General features: G+C 41.7%; 1 protein-coding gene across 3 annotated transcripts in view; it reads right to left on the bottom strand.

Moving 5' to 3' along the window:
- Window positions 1–275: 275 nt before the first annotated feature.
- The window catches only part of jade2 (jade family PHD finger 2), a 233,130-nt gene continuing 212,186 nt past the window's right edge, over window positions 276–21,219 (bottom strand). For all 3 annotated transcript variants that reach the window (XM_085364657.1, XM_085364658.1, XM_085364659.1), the window contains 2 exons: window positions 12,616–12,761; window positions 276–10,445 (listed from right to left, as the gene is read on the bottom strand). In XM_085364657.1, the coding sequence (XP_085220783.1) occupies window positions 9,660–10,445; window positions 12,616–12,761 (932 nt within the window). In that variant the 3' untranslated portion in view covers window positions 276–9,659. The remainder of the gene's footprint in view (window positions 10,446–12,615; window positions 12,762–21,219) is intronic.

The raw sequence follows: 21,219 nt of genomic DNA, 5'->3' as shown, positions 1-21,219 counted from the left end.
CTTAAAACATCGAAATTGTACAAAAAGGAAGAAAATAGGTTTTTCGCACTAATGAAAAATACATTTTTTGATTTTTTTCCCTCCTACAAAGAAGATTCTAATACAAGAAAATAAATATAGCAAAAAAAGCCAAAAAATAATTTAAAATAGCTCTTCTTTTTCATATATGTTCAATAGTTCTCTTTGCTATTAACAAATGGCACAACATTCTTTGAAACAAAGAATACAGAAGGATAAACTCCTGCAACATTCATATTATTATATTGAAGAACCGATGCAGAGTGGAGGACAAACTGGACATGACAGCAGAGATTTTAACCGTTTTATAAGGACAAATAAAGACAGCAGGAGGAGGAAAAATGTGTCCGAGCTCTGCTTTGAATAGACAGCGCCGATTGGCTTCATGTCGTTTAAATACAACCAATAAGATTCAGGATAAGGATGTCCAATTGTACTTAAGTATGTCATGAGAAAGTAGAAATGAGGGAGAGAGGGAGACTCCTATCTTGTCACAAAAATGGAGATTCAAGGGTGATGTTTAAAAGTTGCTCTTTGGAGGTTGCCAAAAAAAAGCTAATTTAAATTTCTACTTATTTAAACCTGAGGGTGAAACCTTTTTTTGTTGTTGTTGTATTTAATGAGTCAGGAACTGTCTGCTCTGCACAGAAGAAACGTGCTGAGGGAGAATGGTGAAAACAAAAGCCAAAGAAATACATCAATCAGATAGAAAGTTACACAAAATTAAGGAGAGCAAGAGAGACGGACTGACTGGGGAATGAAGAGAGATCAGAGTGGCAAAATGCAATACATGCAGAGTACAGTACAGAGCGAGGTACCCCACATCTGTTCTGGCACTTCATCCACATTGAGCCATCAATTTTTAACGTTCAGCAGTAACTAGAACAGATGAACGTTGGCTTTTGGTTTCCTGCAGCTGAGCCTTTTGGAAGACAACACGCCTGGTCAGGAGACATGTCAAAGCACTTAAGAAGATGGCCTTTCACCTGTCTGTGATTAATCATTTTAAACGTCACTGCATTTAATCATATAACCGGCACACTGTTTTTAAGTTTGCTTATATTGTGTAGAGACCTTATAAATTTTAAAAGGTTTGACCTGCTGCGACCAGCATTTTTCCCCTTTTGGATTTTCACCTATCGGGCAAAAGGACGCTGGTTTGAGACCAGGTATAAACACAGGTCCCCTTTGGGGGATGGGCCATCCAGCATAAAAATCCAATATGTGGAGCTACCCAGAAAGGGAGTTAAAGAGCAGCTCCTTCTTAGCATCACAATAATACAGAACACCATCATATAATGTCCCCTAGGCTATAATAACCTCGGCTGACACTCAGCAGAGGAACCGGTCCACCCGTCCTCCTGGTGACCAGATATTGGCTGTGATGCAGCTTTGTTGCAGGATGAAGACGTGATTAGCGCTCATCCCATCGTTCAGGCTTTTAATGTGGCTGTAGATGTACCGAGATGTACCACAATTTTGTGCGAATGTTTTCTAAAGGTGTGTGCGACAAAACGAAGAGTCATAAATTCTTATTTCTGTGGGGGTGTGAAGGTTGAGGCTGCACCTCTCAATTGATGTTCCCAATGGAAAAACATGAGCTGTGAGCTTGATTGCAAGGTATGCATTAATCAAGCGTGACAGCTGAAGCCCCTGACGGATGTGAGGACTCACAAGAAACTGAATTTATTTGTGTTTTCCATCCGTCTGTCTCCCTTTCTCTCCTCGTCTGTGTGTTCGTACGAGCGCATTATTCAAGCAGAAACTTTTTTCATTTCTCGCAAAGAGTTTGTAGCATCTAATTATAGAAAATTGCTTCTCTCTGTTCCTTTCACATTTGTTTGGACACACCTTTAAGAGCGGAGAAGGAGTTCAGAAGAACAAAGGGACGGAGGTGCAAAAGATCAGCCGCCACGTAGGAGGGATGGCTCCCTATGTTTAGTTTTAACTAGAATTATGCCAGTGGACTCTCTCTATTTTGCCTCCTGTGACCACATAAAACTAACAGAACACCCTTAAGCATACAGAGGGATCCAATTTAGGCAATCACAACACCTGTTGGTTCCCTGCAAGTATCGAATCTGGGATAAACACAAGAAGTGACTCAGAGGCAGGAGATAAACATTTGCGTGAATGAGTCAGCTCATGAAACGAGAGAAGAAGAACAAAAAAGTGGGGAAATGGATAAAAATGGAAGGAATCAAGGAGGAGGATTAAAGCGAGACAGATGGACTGCGTGGTGGAAATTACAAGCGGGAGAAGCAGAGACACAGTGCAGACGGCCTCTTAACAAATTATTTTAACCTGCATCTGAAATCCATTCTGCCTCGGCGCGATGTAGCCAGATTACATTTACACCTGCAAAACAGTGTTGAAATCGCTTTCTTTCCTGTTGCACTTTGGGCGAGCTTCCTGGCTGAACTCAGAACAGACGCTGGGAGACGGCTGGTTTGTCTAAATGGATCTTGGGAGTGTTTTTTTGGATTTACACTTCAATTTGTATGCTGTTATGTGGATGTCTGAACCTCACAGGAGCGCGATGGAAAAACCAGATGTAAAGACAGTTGAATAAACTGTTCATTTGGTGGGTGAGGCAGTGTGAAAAAGCGGGACTTTCCAGGTTTTCCAGGTTTCAAGTGAGATTTCCAAAAGTAAACATTAAAACAGACTGGATTCCAAACCTGGATCTTTTTATTGGTATGAGCTGTTGGCTAAAAGTATCTTTTTCTATGAACATAAACAACCAGAGTGTAAAACTGAAAGTGGATAAATGAAAATCTGGTCTTCATTGTGATTTTTAAAGGACAAAGTTGGTGTTATGATATATTTTTTTTCCTTATTTGAACAAATCCTAGAAAAATACCAAAGCCATCAGTTTATTACAAAGATTTTCAGACATCTTAGACATGATGGGGTCTGTTAGCATCACAGCTACAAAAAGAGCCTCTTTCACATTCATTTTACTGTTGTTACAATGCCTTAAGCTCCCACTGTGTGATGTCAAAAAGAGGGGCCATGCCTAATATGGCAGCTCTGGCTGTGAACACAGAAGCTTTAACTTGAAAGGAGCTAATAACTGTTTCAGAGTTGGGATGAACCTCGGCCTAGTAAGATAGAGAATGGTTAGTTTTAAGAGTTTTAAACTCTGTTTAAAGAATTGTTTGGTAATGGCCTTTAATTTATGCTCTAATTAGCTTCATATCACGAAGTTCTGGTGATTAATAATATATTCTGACGTAAAACTGAATCGTTTTGTAAGCCGTTTAAAATGGAAGCATCTCTGCTCGGCGCTCCCGATTTGAGTTTTTACATTTTTCAAAGACAAATCTTGGACGGGGACCCAGCTGTGTGAGGCGAGAGAGCGAGAGGAGGCACAAGGAGGGGAAAGGGAGGGCCTGGTACTGTTTATATTAGCTGCTTGTTAACCTGACTGTACGGACAGGCTCCAAACAGAATGCAGAGGAAAGAACAAGTTGTACTCTTTTGTCTTTCTTTGGCTCCAGTTCAGCGAACAGTCTCCCTCCTCTCCTTCTTTCTAAACAACTCTCCCCTTTCCCGCACTTTCCCTCTTTTCAAGCCAGAGTTAAGCAAAGCTGAGTGCAATGTTTTCAGCTCCTCGTGCGTCTGTCATTATTTGTCCTTAAAGCTATAGGTGTCCTTCTTCTTTTTTGATCACCTTTAAAAAACCATGTGCCAAGGGCCAAGGAGGCTGATCACCGGACAGGGAGAGGAAGAGTTGTGGGCAGGAGGGAGACAACAGGGTGATTGTTTTTAGGGGATTCAGGATGGAGAAGAAGAGGGGAGTTTGCTGGTGGTGGGAGGAGGAGGAGGACGAGGAAGTTGCTGGATGGTGGATGCAGAGTAAGGTACGCAGTGGGTACAGACGGGAGATTTAGTCTGAAAAGATTTCTCCGAGCTGCTGTGGAGGATGACGCGATCACACAGGTAGAGCATCAATCGCTCTTTGGTTCCACCTTCAGTCACCAAGAGATGCTGGACACAAACAGTGTCTCCCCCCCCCCACACACACCTAAAAAAAGGCACAAAAATAGAAGCAATGCTTTTCGGATGAGTGCTTCTTGAGGTTTGTTGCAGGCTTTGATCCAAAAAAGCAACGCGGTGCTATCAGATTGCTGCTGCATTTACCATTACATTAAAAAAAGGCAGCAAATCTTCACTGCTGTGAAGCTGAACCTGGGGAATGAATATCTGCCATTTCTGATAAATTAACCAAATAAATTTTTAAGATGCGACTGATTGAGTCTCGAGCTCTGAAGGTTGAGTTTTACTTGAGATCAGTTTCTTCCTCGGCAGCAGCTCCGGTTGTGCGACTAAACCTCCGATCTGTGGAGTGTGTGTCTGGGTTCTGGATGCTGAGACCTTTAAGCCATAACTTTGCTGTAACGGAGAGGAGAGCAAAGCGCCAGTAAAAACAGTAGAAGCAGATAATGAGTCAGCTTTCTAGTCTGATACGTGCCACAGCGGCTAGATAAGCATTATAAAAGGAAAAAAAACAAAACAAACAGCTTGCAAAAGCCTCTTTAAAACACAGAAAATGAAAATGTCTAGTAGTAGTAGTTGAACAGTAATATACATTATTGTAGATGAGTATAAACTCCAGCGGTAGGTAGGTGGGCGGCTTTGTACGGCTGGTGTAGGGCAGCGAAACAAGGACTAGGCATTGATACCAGAAACAGGAAGCACTAAGCAATCTCTATTGTCATGTGGATACATTTTTAGACAGACCTGCAATTTTCTGCTTTACAGACATTTCAAGACTTCTGATCTAATCCTGCTTTTATTACTGGACTGCTGTCCCTTGTCGCTTGCAGGTATTTATTTCCTAAGCAATACCCAGTCCTGCTTTCACTGATCCCACTACAGCCTCAGACCACTTTCTGGATGAAGGAGCAACCACAGAAGAAGAAACGACATCTTATGAACTGCATCCCAATGCCCTCGTGGTTCCCCAGAACCACCTCAGTGCAATAAATGACTTTAAATTGTAGAAATCCAACTTTTTACCACCCACTAGGAGCAATCATGGAATTCAAAGCCCCGTTTTTAATGTCGTCGTTCACCAGAACTGAACATTGCTGTCATTTCTGGATCACCCTAAACTGCTTTTCTTGCTAATGGAAAGCTGTAAATGTGACCCTTCACCCAGCTGAGGGGGTTCTGAGGAGCCCAGCCCTGCTGGTGCACTGATGTTTTACAACAGAGTCAGTACAGTAAACGGCAGCTGTGCGCAGGCGAGGTTCCAATTACCTGCAAGCAATCGGTCTAGTGGAAAGCATCACTGTGTGTAGGTGTGTTTCTGACCTGCCATTATGTGCTTGATGCCCGTCAGTTTATTTCCGTGGTGCAGCGTCAGTGCCAACACCTGAGGGAAGAGTTCTGCTCTCAACATACAGCAAGCTGAGGACTGTACAGCTTTTCCGTTGCACATTTTATTGCCTCTCTAAGTGGTGACTTATCATAGAGGAACGTGACCTACCGACACGGATGCTCCGAGTATGAAGATAAAAACTTTCACACTGCGTCTAATTTTATGGGACACAACCCAAATAGATAGACAGAGAGCGCGAGAAACCCCCTGCACTAGATCTCCTTTCAGTGTGGATATTCGACCTGACAGAGTTGCAAAATTCAAAGATCATCAGAGCACATTCGGGCTGCGAGCCAACACCCACACCGGCGTACCACACAGAGGATAGCAATGCTTTGAAGTTGCATTCTAGCAGATATTGATAAAAAGAACCTGCAAGAGACTCCAGTCTACATTATCTACGAAGCGGAAGGAGAGGGCATTGAAGCCACACTGTAAATATAGAATAATAACCAGTTATGTTTGCTAAGGCTGCACAGTATCAAGGCAAAAAAAAAAAAAAAAGAAGATCAGAAGTACAATTTGCTTTGTTTTTGTGTGGAATCTCACCATCACCCAGCAGGAAATCTTATATACTGCTAACCAGCTCCACTAATTTAGCCCCAAATGAGTATTTTTCAGTCCTTTTTTTGTCCTTCAGGCACTGTGCAGCCTCAGCCTTTGCTACTACATGTTAAGGCCATACATGTGAGGCCTTGTCTAAAACCACTGTCTACAACGTCAGGCTACTCTGAACATTGAATATTGAAACCAAGATTACATTTTTCTGTCTTAGCAACACATGAATGGTAACGAACACCTGGCTGAGGATTCGGAGGCGACACGTCACCGCGTCCTCGCATCGGAACGCGAGCTTTGTTGCTCTTTTTTTGTCGTTACTGTAATGTGTCAGCTGTAATAGCCATCGTAGAAGTCCCAAGTTCTCCGCCTGTCCTCGCAAGACTGTGACGCAACAATGCGAGTGCTTCTACCATGGCTACACCTGAAGGGACGAAGAGGGGACAGAGACGCAGCGCTGTCACCTGACCTGTGATAATACTCTCCTGCTGTTGGGGAGGGGGTGGCGTTTCGCTCTGAGTAAACTCATGCTTCCTGATGCAGTCAGGACCACATATACATAACAAAAACTTTTACATTGTAACCCTGTTATACCAGCTCTGGGGTTTGTGTAAGCGTCTATGTGTGTGTGTGTGTGTGTGTGTGTGTGCATGCATGTAAGTGTGAGAGAGAGAGCTGTATGTTGTGTGATCAGTTCAGCAGCACTGGCTTTTTTCTTTTTTTTTCCCTTTTTTGGAGGGGGTTAATACATGCGAGTGTGTTTAACAACCATCACCGGGCATTTCCTGTGGGAATCCCCCCGTGAATGCAGATCTATCCAGGTTGGGAATTAAAAGCGCCCCCTGGGTTAGAGGAGGTCGAATCACATCTGCTGACCTGGACATCACTGTTCGAGCGGTCTGACAGCTTAATATGTTTGCGTAGATAAGACTGAAATATGCTGCCTTGTAACACAGATCTGTTCTTTGGCATGGTTACTCCAGAAAACCGGGGAGAAGCTGTTCATACAGGAAAACGGAGAAAGTAGAATGGACTTGGGCCTCTGTTTAAATGTGTGTTCATCAGGCCTGGGTCAAGCAGCCCTTAAAATCAAATCTTTAAGTCATCCCAGTTTGGTGAGACCCAAAAGACAGTTCCATCTGTTAGCCGATACTATCTGACCTCAGATCAGATGGGTTAAAGTGGGACTGTTGAACCCAGGGCTGATGGTCGTATGCTGTACTGAGAGAAGGAGCATGCTCAGTAGTAGTCGTGTTGGAGTTCAAACAGTGAAGCTTTCCAAATAAGGAAGTTTCTAGACAAACACACATCACTTCATATATTTATATATATATATACTGTATATGATATAAAATGTGTGTGTGTATATATATATATATATATATATATATCTACGTCTTTCGTTGCTTTTCCATAAATTCTTAACCTTTTATTGTTCTTTTTTATAAGTTTTTTTTTAACCCCTGAGAATACCACGGACTGCTTTAAGTACAAAATACAACTCTCTGAGAAAAACAAGAACGGCTCATGTGTTTCGTTTTTAAAAAACAAAAACAAATTTACAATCAAATCAATTCAGGGACTTAAGAGCGCAGGCCTCTGAAGCTGATTATTACACTGTCTACGTCCATCTAGTAGGAACAAGACGTGCCTCAGAGCCATCAGTTGTGAAAGCTTGGCCACGTCAAACAAAAGCGGCTGCCACCTTGGTGCCTGACAGTGTTTACGTCTTCATAGAACAAAATAATAAGCTGCATAGGTACACGTGGGTGATCTGACTAATAAAAATGACTAATTTCCTCTAATTTTACATATAGTTTTATGTATATCCACATGCACTGAATGCATTCCAAGTGATCCCGCTTCCACTGGACACATAAATAGCAACATCAGAATGCCAAAACTGAGGATTCCTCCTCTTATGAACCAAAGCAGAATTTCAGCTGCTTTTGAGGTTGAATTTGTGTCACATGATGTCAGCTGCTGTAGCAAGAATTTACCCATGAACTACACAATGCATGGCCACCCTAACCACTCTGTAACTGTTTATAAAACACGTCTCTCAGGCTTGGCTTACATGAACACAGCTACCCACTCCATATGAAAAAGCAAAACTGTACTGCTGATTAACCAAACCCCAAAATGAATACTATTTGCAGTAATGTGCATGAAATTTTAAATAAGAGGTCTAATTTTCAATGGCAGCAACATTGTGCCCGCAGTGTAACTGGCCAAACTCTGGTTATTGATGGCTCTGGGCTGCAGTGATGTAACATAAGGGGGCACAGAGCAGCAGGCAGCTCTTTGCACTGAAAGCACGATGTTGCTCTGCGTTGCAAGCTGCTGCATATGCTCTGTTGATAAATGGCAAGTGATGCATTTCCATCCTTTCAGGCACTACACAATTGTTAAGGTGACAAGGAGCCCAATGCCAGCTACGCTCAGTAGCCACTCCAATGGGATTTCCTTTTGGCTTGATTGTTACAAATCCGATTGACAAACGACTGATTGATCTACTCAGCGATTGTTTGGTTGATTTGGAAAGTTGGCGGCGATTGAGGGGGACGCAGGGCCACAGGGCAAGTGAAAGAAAGGCACAGAGTTTGTACGACGATTTTTCTCCAAAGACCCAGGAGTTAAAAGAACGCGGAATTAGGAAGAATTTGAAAGCAGCTGACAAAAAGTCAGACCAAATATTTCAACGGCGGCTGTGAGCAAAAGGGATCCGCTTATGGTAGTTTGTGTGTGAGTATGTTTGTGTGTGTCTGTGTGAAAATCTGAATGAGCACCAGGGTTGGGGTCAATGTGTTCGCTATTCAGAAACTGGCAAAGCTGGAGATTTGTAGATTTTTTTTGTTGTTGTTGTTTTTTCTTTTATGAACTAAAACGTGAAAATGAATTTGAGAATGAAGGATTCAGTGTACATTTTTCAAACCGAGTCAACGAGGGAGGAAAATTGACCCCAACCCTGAATGAGCATCTATTATACACACAAGTGCTTACATTACAGCTCTTATGACTAGCTATGTTGTGCTTTTCAAGGCTGAATACAAGTTGTCACCCGCTGTACATATTCAGACCAACTCTGGTGTGAAATTGTCTTTTCCACTGAACATATTCAAGAAAACAAGCACTCACTGGATGCAACTCGGGCCACAAAGGCCGAGAATGAAGCATACCCTGAAACCAGCTTGAATAATAATAATAATTATAATAATAATGCCCCAAAGTGTTTGTTCCCAAGTCTGGCAGATACCACAGACATGAGGCCAGAACTGGGTGCTTCGTTCGACGCCCAGAAATGAAATGATTCTGAAATATACAACACAAAAAAAAAAAAAACAAGAGAAAGAGAAAGAGACTGAAGGTAATGTTTGTTTTCAATCTGCTGAATGCATCACATCTTATGATAAGCTAACAACAAACTGCAGTCCAGTGGAGAAGCTTTTCTGTATGATAGGCAAACGGCTACATTCAAATCCCCTCCGTCCTAAAAAACAGAGCAGGTTAGGAGCTGGGGATTTTCCACTGATGGATGCGATCGGGATTTTGGTTGAACAAAGCGATCCAGCCGTGTTTTTATAGACTGTATGCTGGGCACAGGTGGGAAAAAACAAAAACAAAAAACAATTAGCCAGCGGGATTCTGCTTGGATAACTGCTTGTGTGTATTTGTCTATTGGAAACTCAGTTCTTTAGGAAGCCAGCACGCTTCTTCTCAGCAGGTCCTCGTTCCCGGAGTGCAACTGCGGCAGGCGGAGCTTGCGCCCACCAGTGCGCGTGTCCGAATCGCTCTGCTCGCCGTCAGAGAAGTAGCCATCAGTCTCAGCAGCGTCTAACAGGGATACGTCTTTCCCTGCGAGTGGCAGGTTCATGGACTCGAACCCCGCTACACCTCCGGTGACGCCCCTCCCTCTTGATTTACCCTGGCGGGACAGACGGTGCCGCGGGGTCCCGCCACGAAAGATTGTCCCACCGTCGGGAATTGTGAACCCAAGACCAGAGACCGGTGGGTTTGAGCCCACTGTGAAACCAGATCCAGCCCCTGATACTACACCATTCCCTGCATGGATGCCATCCCAAGGACTGTTATCCTCCGAGATGTGACAGGAATCCAGTTTGGAGATGGGCGGCTGTGGCGGTGGGTCCCTGTGAAGGTCAGAGCTCCTGGTCTGGTGGTGATGGAGGGGGTAGTGCACGGTCTTGGAGGAGCCTTTGTTCTTTTCCCCTTTCCGACTCACGTGGCCAGACTTTTCCTCCGCCATGCTCGCCCAGAGCCTCTTTGCGGTGGAGGGGCTGCCGCCTGCGGACGCAGCAGCTGCAGACAGGAGCGTCTGAGGCTGGGCTGGAGCGGATGGTTGTGCACGAACACGGGGCTTGTTGCTCCCTCTCGGTTTGCGCCCCAACTGGGGTGTTTTCCAGGTGGACTGCATGGAGTTCTCCATCATTAGGTTGAGCAGGCTCTCTTCGCCCTGCAGGAGCTGGATGAAAAGAGGAGAAAGGTAAGAAAGGGCAAAAATTGGTGATGAAAGAGGAAAACTGATGAGGAACAAACAAATCTTTTCATGTTTAAAAGTGAAATAACACAAAATATATAAATGATATAAGCGAAAAGTTGACTGATACAACAGTTAATCTGCTCATTTTTGATTTTGTGGTTTGGAATATTTTGGAACAAAAACTCCCCACCCACTCCCACCTACCCACACGTCCAACAGCTCAGCAGTTTAGACTGTGAGCTGCCGATGTCACAATTTGTTCCTGAGCAAAAAAGCCCGACTAAATGACAAAGCTGATCTGTTCTGACGGCACTCTACATCGTGATCTTTTATTTCTTCAGGGTGTGATTCTGTTGAATCTCTAACACTTTTTGTTTTTAATAAACAAGGCTGGTGTTTATTGATTTTAAACTACACCCCTAATATTAACTTGCGACATGTGGGCTTTGTTTAAATTACATCATTGTTTATTTATGCAGATCTTTGTTTCTGAAAGATATCAGGTTCCTGTTTAATTGGAAAAAATGACTGCGGTTGTGTTTATTGTTCTTTAAGCACATCCAAAAACAGCAGCGCAATCTGGTGAGAGCGCTCTGCCAGCCAGCACACAAACAGCACGTTCCTGGGGGGAGAACATCTTTGCTCTGATTAGCAGATCGATCAATTTACAATAAAAAACTAACAAGCTAAACTATATAAAACCACAGCCAATCTAAAGAATCGATGATCAGGTCTTTGTTCAAAGTCAGATGAACTTTTTCAAGTGTCAAAACTACAAACTGACGCTGTGCTGGCTGACTGGCTCACCGCAGACTCGATGAAATGACTGAAACTTGAGTGAAAAGCACCATCATGCAAACTTTTGGACCATCACAAACAGCTGTAGCAGCTGTTTCATGTTGGTATGATGCTGATGATATTCTATATTCCGATCAGAAAAACACATTAGTTCCTTGTTTAATACTTTCTGAATTCCCCAACTTGTTTGTGGCTCTCAGCCCTAAAACTACTGGTTCCCACTTAAGTAACAAATCTTTATAAATGGCTTCATAGAGGTGTTTATGTACACATTAATGTCTAAAACTAATTTAGAATCTAATTTCTAAATCTGAATTTATGTTTCAACATCAAAAAGGTGATAAGTTGAGTCATTGTGACCCCTGTCAGTTCGAGGGACCAGTCTAACCAGACCCAGGATAGGTGGGGTCTGGTTAGACTGGATAGGTGGAGAGCTGGCGCCTCTTTGCTGAGCTCACAGAGGCTACTGAGCGGGGACTCCAGCCACATCCAAGACGATGCTGCTGGAATGTGTCCGCTGGATGAGGAATTTATTGGCGAGGCAGCTGCCTACTGCTCAGTTTTTAAAAAAAATGTATGTAGTCACAAATATGCATGTACACATCTGTTCATTATTTAAAAAGCACAGATTAGCTTCGCCTATGTCCACAGTTGTGGACACAAACGCAACAAAGTTCTGTGGGAAACACTGTGGCCTCTCTCATGTGTTCGGATGGTGATCAAAATATACACAGATGAATTTATGACAGCTTTTTAAAAAAATACTTTTCCATTAATACAAGCACCATTCAGGAATAGTACCAGTGCTCAATTCTAGTTGAAACTAACAAAAAGTAATTAAACTGATCAAATGATTTCTAATATATGTGGAAAAGAAACGCTGGTCGTCCTTGTGGAGTGTTTTAGACTGAATTAATGCATAAAAGTGAAATTCTCTGTGTATGTTTCATTTTCTTGTACACTTTAGCCGTTTTCCCTTCCTCGACTAAGAAGAACGCTTCACTTTTTTACTTATGTAGCTGTTTGTGTCGGCGTGGCCTCTTCACAGGAAAGTCCTTGGCACTCGTTTCGTTCACCGGTGAAGTGGACAGGAATTCAGGTCAAGATGTAACGGTCTACTCACAATGTTGCATTAGCAAACCACTTTTTCTTTTCCAAGTATTGAGCAAGACGTTTGTGTTGTATTCATCTCTTATCATAACATGTAACAGCTGCAGTTCACCTGGTAAAGCAGGCACCCCATTGTACTGAAGGCTTAAGTCCTTACTACAGCAGACCCATTGCTGCGTTTCATTCTTTCTGTCTCTCTCTGCTAACACATCGTCTTCTGTGCCCTCTGCTCCTGAAGCCCTACCTGGTCAGAAAGCAGGCTGCCGCTCTTGTCCCGATGTTGGGCACCCAGAGCCCACTGGCTCAGCATGTCGTCAGCGGTGATCTGAACCGACTGGGCGAGCCAGCTGTCGAACAAAGAGTTGTCCAACGGGAATGACTTTGACAAACCTAAGGAAAGGGGAAGAGGGCACAAGCAGGGAGAGGGGAGGTGCAGGAAGGGAGAGTAAGAGGAAGCAAGAAAAATGGGAGAAAAAATTGGATGAAATTGGTAGAAGTGAATAGAAGGGAAGAGGCAGAAGGGAAGAGGAGGGAGAAAACAAAGCAGACAGGTGAGGAGTGTTGCATATTTTTCATGAATAAGAAAATAAAGGTAAAAGATCGAAAGCCTCCTTTCGATCTGATGTGTTTTAGATTACTGTAATGTTACATATATATCCAAAGGGAGCACGAGCTTCAGGGCAGGAATGGATGGATGGACATTTTTCTTCAGGATTTTCTGGTACAGAGGAGAATTCATGGCTCCATCGATTACAGCAACTGTGATGCTCCTGAAGCAGCAAATCACACTACCACAGCACCACCATGTTTGACTGCTGGTATGATGTTGGACACAAATCTTCGGAAAAGTTCAACTTTTGTCTTGTCAGTCCACAGAATATTTTCCCTAAAGCTTTGGGGATCATGAAAATGTTTTTCTGGTAAATGTGAAACGAGCTTAGTCTCCTCCTTACTGTTGAATCATCAGTCTGTCAGGCACGTTGATTCAACAGGTCTGGCAGTAATGAAGCCTGGGTGTGGCTAGTGAAATTAAACTCAGACAAAATGTATTTAACAATGTAGTTAATCACAGTTAAATCATCAAGGAGGGGCATTAACGACTTCCTCACACAGGGCCAGGTAGGTTAGACTGGTGGGTTTTCGTTTCTCTAAACAAAATCAAATAATAATTTCAAGCCTGCATTTTGTATTTGTCTAATATTCAAACTAAGGAATCAGGAAGGAGGCAAATAATTTTTCTCAGCACTGTATATGTGTAAGTAGAGCAAACACAACAATGGTCTGGATTCGGTGAAAAATTACCAATGAAGGCTTTTGCTTTGTGTTTTAAAGTTTGCATCCAAAATTCGGGAATATCAAAGACAAAGCACTTAAATTAGATGACAACGTCCAAGTAAAAATAGAGTTGATGTCTCCTCGCCAAAAAAAAAGAAAAAAGAAAAAGGATGCGTTTAATGACTTCTCCAACACTGGTGTGTTTACAGGACTATCTCAGCCTGGATTATGTGCAGTGTGAGTGTGTTCAGTATCTGTGTTTGTGTGAGTCTGCAGACAATGCTCCCTCCTTTTAAGTGTTTGCATGTGTGTCTGTATAATTAGGAGATTTTCATGGCTCCTTTTCTATCATTGTGGGCTGTGAGAAGTGCTGCCAAAGCGCCGCATGTCTGTCTGCAGCATTTTAGGATTTCTTCCTCTAATATAAAAGCACAGACAAACTCGTTTTAACAATGTACCCACACTTTCACTTGTCAAATATTTAATTTAAGTGGAGAAAGATGGATGGTGGACATGGCGCAATGTTAACAGTTAAAAAGATGATAAAAACAAACCCAACACATAGAACAAGCAAGTGTCAAAAATCCTCACTCATTATATTTTGGAAAACAGAAAGAATCTAACATTTTATAGTTGTGTCAAAATATACAGTGATTATAATTATGTGGTATTTAGTCCACTAAGTGTAAAGTAGTGTTCAAGTGACGGTAATTGCTCAAACACTGCATCACGAAGTGGCCCAAAAGAAAACAGGCAGACAAACACGAGGAAACAAGGCAACTCATCGCAACCATGGATTTCACATAAAGGATAGACATCGCCTTTTGACTAGACTTCAATATCAGTGAGAATCCAGACGTGAGCGGATTTTTCATCTGCAGTCATAAACCGTTTGGGGACAACACACAGACACCGATACGCAAATCAGGATTTATTAACAAACTAATAAAATACTAGAAATTCAATCACTAAAACCAAGCGCAAACATCTTGGACAGGCTGTACCTCACAGCAATAATATTTATTATTTGCCACATAATTCCATTGAAATTCATCAACAGGCACAGACGGCACAATCAAAGCAGAGAGGTCCAATTCAGCAATTCAAATTAGTTTAGGTGAAACCTAGTACACAGACTTGCTAAAGGTGCCTATGTCAGGACACTTACCACCACCCAGATGGATGAGCAGAATTAAAAACCCACCCCCTGGTGAGCTCTTACAAGGGGGAAAACTATCCATGGAGGTCAAAACATTTTATTCTTTAGCTGTAAACACGATTACTGTATAACTGAACGTGGGAGTCCACGGGGACCACCGGAGTCCACCTGTTCTCCTTTTTAAATGACCAACCTCTGATATTATCTAGTAGTGAATGTTTAAAAACTCATATATTGCATGAGGCATTCAGTGACACCAATATGACTGCAATCATAACCTATGATACAGTCTGTAGTTGTCTTAATCAGGTACAGGTTTGGGTGTATATACAGTATCATAATAGAGCTCACTTCTACTGTGAGTTGAATGAAGTGCAAATGTTATTGCAAAAAAAATCTAAGTATGACCTCTCAGGGACTCTGTAGGCATCAAGTGAATAAAAATAATCAAGTTTATTGATCTAATTTAGTCCAACCAAGAGCACTGGGAGATAGTCATACTGTCTTCTGGGACCAAATGCATCTAAATAATCGATAGCAGCCATATGCACATCATCAGGAATGCAGAGAATGAAGACAAAACTTTGCAGAAACTGAAATGTACTCATAAATGTGGATATTTTTGTGATCTGAGCATCTTTCTCTCTTTTATTTTTGCAACCTCCTTGTAAATCATCACTGCTTATAATGATCTGGCAAGCAGGACAGCAGGAGGTGCTGTTAGGGTGCCTTTAACACAAGCTATCTAACACACACACACACACACACACACACACACACACACACACACACACACACACACACACACACACACAGACACGCACACACTGAGCTGGTAGTTTCCATGACGCAGCATGTCTCTGCAGGAATTGAGAGAGCTCAGAGGGAGGGAATAGGTGACGGAAGGAGGGGGAAAAAGACAGTGAAGAAGTGTGAAGAAGACAGGGAGGGGTGATGGAGCAGAAGGGAAATGAGCAGAGTTCAGAGAGAGGAAATCAGGAGACCAACATAAACATGCCACCCTGTTACTATGTCCAGTTTGGTCAGGTACAACATCCATGTACAACATGATTTGTTTAGATGTGATTATTTAACACAAATCCATTCTATTGCATAATAGACAGAAATCTGGTGTATTTTATATGCCTTATGACATCTTACAGACTTATCTGGGAACAATTTTTCATGTCTAACTTATAGCCTGTTGTTGGGTCTGAGTTCTGTCTGTAGTATTTCTGTGTATCATCTTACGGTGGCAGTTGTGGCATGTATAAAAAAAAACTGATTATGCAATGTCTTTGTTTTTTCAGGACATGTTTTCCACATTTATCCAGGTTTTTCCTCAGCATCTCTCATTTAAGCACAATCTGCCCAGGTACAATAACAGCCACAGTTTATTACCTTATTTTATTTAGTATTTTCCTGTTGTTGCTTTGCATGTGATAAAGAAAAAATGTTAATAAATGTCTGCGAATCAAACCCCCAGTTAAAAATGTTTGCTGATGCTAGAGATATTCCTTTCGTTTCCTATGCATTCATATGTTTTGGATCATCATGCTAACATCAGGAAAGGGAACCTTTAGATATAAACACGAGTATAAATAAACATAAAGTATTGTTTTATTTTCTGTTTAAGGAGACAGGGAAGATAAAGTCCTCAAACAGATTTCCATGAGAAACCTACTAATGGCAACACTTTGTCATTTAAACCAAATTGCAACACTGTTTCTACCTTCTTCTTTTTTTTGGTACAGTCAAGTAATTAGCTGATGCTGCAGTAAAGCTAATGACAAGGAAATATTTCTTTTCCTGGTACTTTTGCAAGCTAATGCTAAGGAAAAAATGGTGTTGGAGTTAGTAAACACTAGGCTGTCTTATGGCACACAGAACAACAAGAATTGCCAGCTAGTGCTAGCTAATGCAATGCAGGGTAAGGAACACACCAGCAGCAGGATAGGGCGAAGACCAGAGCCAGTACATAAGAAAGAGAGCGAAAAGATGCTCCTGTAACTAATATGCTCGTCATTTATGTGCAGCACTTTGTGTCATGTATAACGTTGCAAACACATAGTGTTGGGTTAGTTTGCTAAACTTAGCAATGCTAGGAGTAGTTTTTCCGTGCAAATGTCCACAACTTGGTACAAAATGTGATTACAAATGGCTTCAGTTGCTAGGTTACATTCCAGTTAGTTCAGGCTGCCTGAAATAGCTTGCTTCTGGCATAAGACAGGGTTTTTATTGATGTTTCAGGCTCTGTTGCCACTGATGTTTATACATTTTGGTTGTCTTTGTATTTTGTGTATTCTAGTTTATGCAACTGTGTTGACCGTACTGATGTCTTTCTTTCAGACTTTAAAAATCAGAAATACATTTTCCTAATTAAGGAATGAAGTCAAATAAAGGGACACAATAATGGGAACTAGAATAAAATCTTTTGTTGTTGCCTACCATTTCTTCTTTTTTCACTCTGTGCTACCAATTTGTCCAAAAGCAAATTCATCTCACACATTACTGTTGGCCTCATTATCTTTGTGACCAAAAGGCATCTTGTTTCGTTGGAGCTGTCGTCAGAAGGCACAAACCAATTACTGGATAGTTTTAAGATAACGGATTTGTTTCTCTCTCTGCTGTAAAATCTTCGCTCTCAAATTTCAAAGTCAAGAGAAACACAAGAGATTCTCAGAAATGTTAACCTTGCTTTTATGATCCACTATTTAATAAACTGTTATTTAATAAACAGAGAGCACGTTTTTAATATTTTTAGCAATGTGGTTTAGTTTATTTTTATTCAAGGTTTTATTAAATCTAAAAGCCTTTTAAAGCTCTTTTAAAGTCGCTGTAACTAAGGCAGTGCAGACCAATGTTCTCATCTGGTCTTATTACAGGTATTTGATATCTAAAGGCATCGACTTTATTCACATCTGAAAAAATGACATTTAAAAAAGTAAAGAAGAGACGGGAGAAACACCCTTCAATGATTTTGTGAGTGTTCATGTTTTGCAGCTTGTCCACCAGAGGGCGCTATGAAACTTCCCTGTAAGTAACACATGGTTTTCGAAGCCACGATCAGATAATCTGAGCAGAATCAAGTAAACAACTAAATAAATTCCCACACGTAACGAGGACATTTATTTAAATTTTATTTTCAGTGTCTGAAAGAAAAACTTAAACTGTCCCAGTATTGGATTTTTCAATCACCAAATATTGATATCGGTCTTAAAAAATCAGATATTAGTTTGGCTCTACTATTTGTGTACTATTTTATAAATCATAAAATCTAACTGGAATCAAACATGTAACTTTGAATTATAAACAATGTTGGATGTTCACATTAAACGTGAAAAACTACTTAGCGCTTGAATTCGGATTTTTTTCCCCACTCTTGGCTCTGTATGATGTCAGCGAGTGTGGACATCCTTAATGCGATCAATTCAGACGCGTAGCTCTGAAGTCCATCCCACCTGCCGTTCGAAGCTTTTGTTGACGAGGGGCAGCCTATCAGAAGAAAGTTGGCTTACAGGGTGGGGGAACAGAGCTGGCTCAAGACGGAGAATGAACTGAGCACAATACAGGATAAATATGGTTGATTGTGAACTTCATAGCTACTCTAATGGAGCCCATGATTTAAAAAAAAGGAAGCTGAGAATGAACGTCCCCTTTTAAGATGAAATTCCTCAGCACCCGTGGGGAACATTAGAAACAACTCAAAGCAATTTTCCTTTTTCTAATCATCACTAGCCTCTGGGCCTGACTAATAAACAGTGCGGATAGGGGACAGCACTAGGGCTGCCACGATTAGTCGACTAGTCACGATTACGTCGACTATCAAAATCGTCGACGACTGATTTAATAGTCGACGCGTCGTTTGAAGCTTTGTAAGATCGCAAAAGACGCAGGAATAAGTGGCAGGATTTAAGAGTGTAATAACGGACTGAAACAGAAGATGGCAGCATTGCATGTACAAGGATGTCAGCTACCGTTAAACCCCGAAGAAGAAGAAGAAGAAGCAGCTGTGTCCCAGAATTCATAGCGCGGCCCAGCTCAGTTTCCAACAATGGCGGCAGCTGGTTAGTTTTAATGTTACTCTTATTATTCTTTCTGGGTCACAAAATAAACGTTTAACATATTTTCAGGCGAGAATGTAGCTGTGTAAACCTCAAATATCTGCTCAGTTTATCAGGACACCACATATTTTCAAAAGCGCTCCGACGTTTTCAGAGACGTCTGTTACCCACTAGCTCGTTAGCGAGCCGGGGGCGAGGCTCACTAGAGCCGTGAGAACACCGGACTCCCCGCAAATCGTTTTCAAACCCACCGCTGTCTTTCGCTACTCAGGTTGAATATATATGAGTCACTTAGATAACTTAAAATGTTATTGTTTGGCTTTTTTTTTTTAGTATTTTATTTGTTCCTGAGTAAATCAGTTTGTCTGAGATTAAAGTTATAGTTTTTACACAGCTGAATAAACGTCAAGCAGACAGCTGATTATCAGAAGTGTGAGATGCTCCAGAATATACTCCAGTGTCCTGTTATATTTTAGATAGCAAGGAGTTTATTAAACTCCACCGAAACAATCTGAAAACTTCATTAAAATTTAATAAACTATCATCTTGTCTTTATTTTTAGTTAGCACAGACCTTAAACACTTAAAGCTGTAAGCTAATGATAGTTATATAAGAGCAGATGCTGCTGGTGCAATAAGCTGTAGTTTTACGTCTAATGGATGATGATCTGATTAGTCGACTAATCGCAAAAATAATCGGTGACTAGTCGACTATCAAAATAATCGTTTGTGGCAGCCCTAGACAGCACATCTGAGAAGGAGTTATGATACACGTCTGTCATCTTGATCCCAGAACAGAGAGAGAGGAAGACAAAGCCCTGAGAGTCAGGACCAGACCCGACAGAGAACAGATGGCCGGACACACAAACACACACACACATACGCACACACAGAGACAAACACAGAGACGACACACTGAGAATGATATATAGAGCAGGTTGACAGAAGAAGGCGCACATAGACACACAAATGCAGACAAATGTTACAGTTGCAAACAACAGAAGCACACCATATATACAGAAGGACTTGTTTATCGTGGAAAGACGATTCGAGCTATGATTTCCCAGCAAGTATTCAACATCAAGTTGCAGTCCTTATCCCTCAGCAGTCGGGTGGAAAAACCGAGAAAGGCAGGAGAGAAGATAAACAGAAAGAGGGAGTTTCATAACAACAGAGCCAGGGAGAGAGAGAGAGGGGAGATTCAGTATAAAAAATAACTGTAACAGATGAGTGGGGGAAAAGGAGAGATAAACAAAAAAGGATGGAGATAATCTCAGAAAAGGAAGCAAGTATGCACAGCCAAACTGCTCTTGTGCCCCGTGTTATTATCTGCCTGTTTATTGATCACATTCACTTCGACTGCCGGCTCTGCGATGCTCAGCTCTGGTTAAATAAGGAAATGAGAGACAGTCCTGCGTCACTGCTGATAGTCACTGTGTGTGTGGGTGAAAAACATCTCTGCCAGATTAGATACTGGACTGTGAGGTGCAAATACACATGATGATGGACATGCTGGACCCACTGTAGTTTTTACACTGCATATGCCTAAAAATTGTGTGATCAGATTAATAACTGATGCTCATGACGATAAAATTACCCCATACGTGCAAAGTTCACCTCGCGTTTCACATGAAAAAAATCGAAGAATTCAGTAACTAATCCACAACATACAGGGAGTGCAGAATTATTAGGCAAATGAGTATTTTGTCCACATCATCCTCTTCATGCATGTTGTCTTACTCCAAGCTGTATAGGCTCGAAAGCCTACTACCAATTAAGCATATTAGGTGATGTGCATCTCTGTAATGAGAAGGGGTGTGGTCTAATGACATCAACACCCTATATCAGGTGTGCATAATTATTAGGCAACTTCCTTTCCTTTGGCAAAATGGGTCAAAAGAAGGGCTTGACAGGCTCAGAAAAGTCAAAAATAGTGAGATATCTTGCAGAGGGATGCAGCAGTCTCAAAATTGCAAAGCTTCTGAAGCGTGATCATCGAACAATCAAGCGTTTCATTCAAAATAGTCAACAGGGTCGCAAGAAGCGTGTGGAAAAACCAAGGCGCAAAATAACTGCCCATGAACTGAGAAAAGTCAAGCGTGCAGCTGCCAAGATGCCACTTGCCACCAGTTTGGCCATATTTCAGAGCTGCAACATCACTGGAGTGCCCAAAAGCACAAGGTGTGCAATACTCAGAGACATGGCCAAGGTAAGAAAGGCTGAAAGACGACCACCACTGAACAAGACACACAAGCTGAAACGTCAAGACTGGGCCAAGAAATATCTCAAGACTGGTTTTTCTAAGGTTTTATGGACTGATGAAATGAGAGTGAGTCTTGATGGGCCAGATG

This window comes from Diplotaxodon limnothrissa, linkage group LG10 (genome assembly GCF_057381915.1).
Source record: "Diplotaxodon limnothrissa isolate DT_005_m linkage group LG10, D_limnothrissa_male_GT1.1, whole genome shotgun sequence".
Taxonomy (NCBI): Eukaryota; Metazoa; Chordata; class Actinopteri; order Cichliformes; family Cichlidae; genus Diplotaxodon; species Diplotaxodon limnothrissa.
The sequence above is the reverse complement of the archived record's forward strand: the minus strand, read 5'-3'. Positions and strand labels throughout refer to the sequence as shown.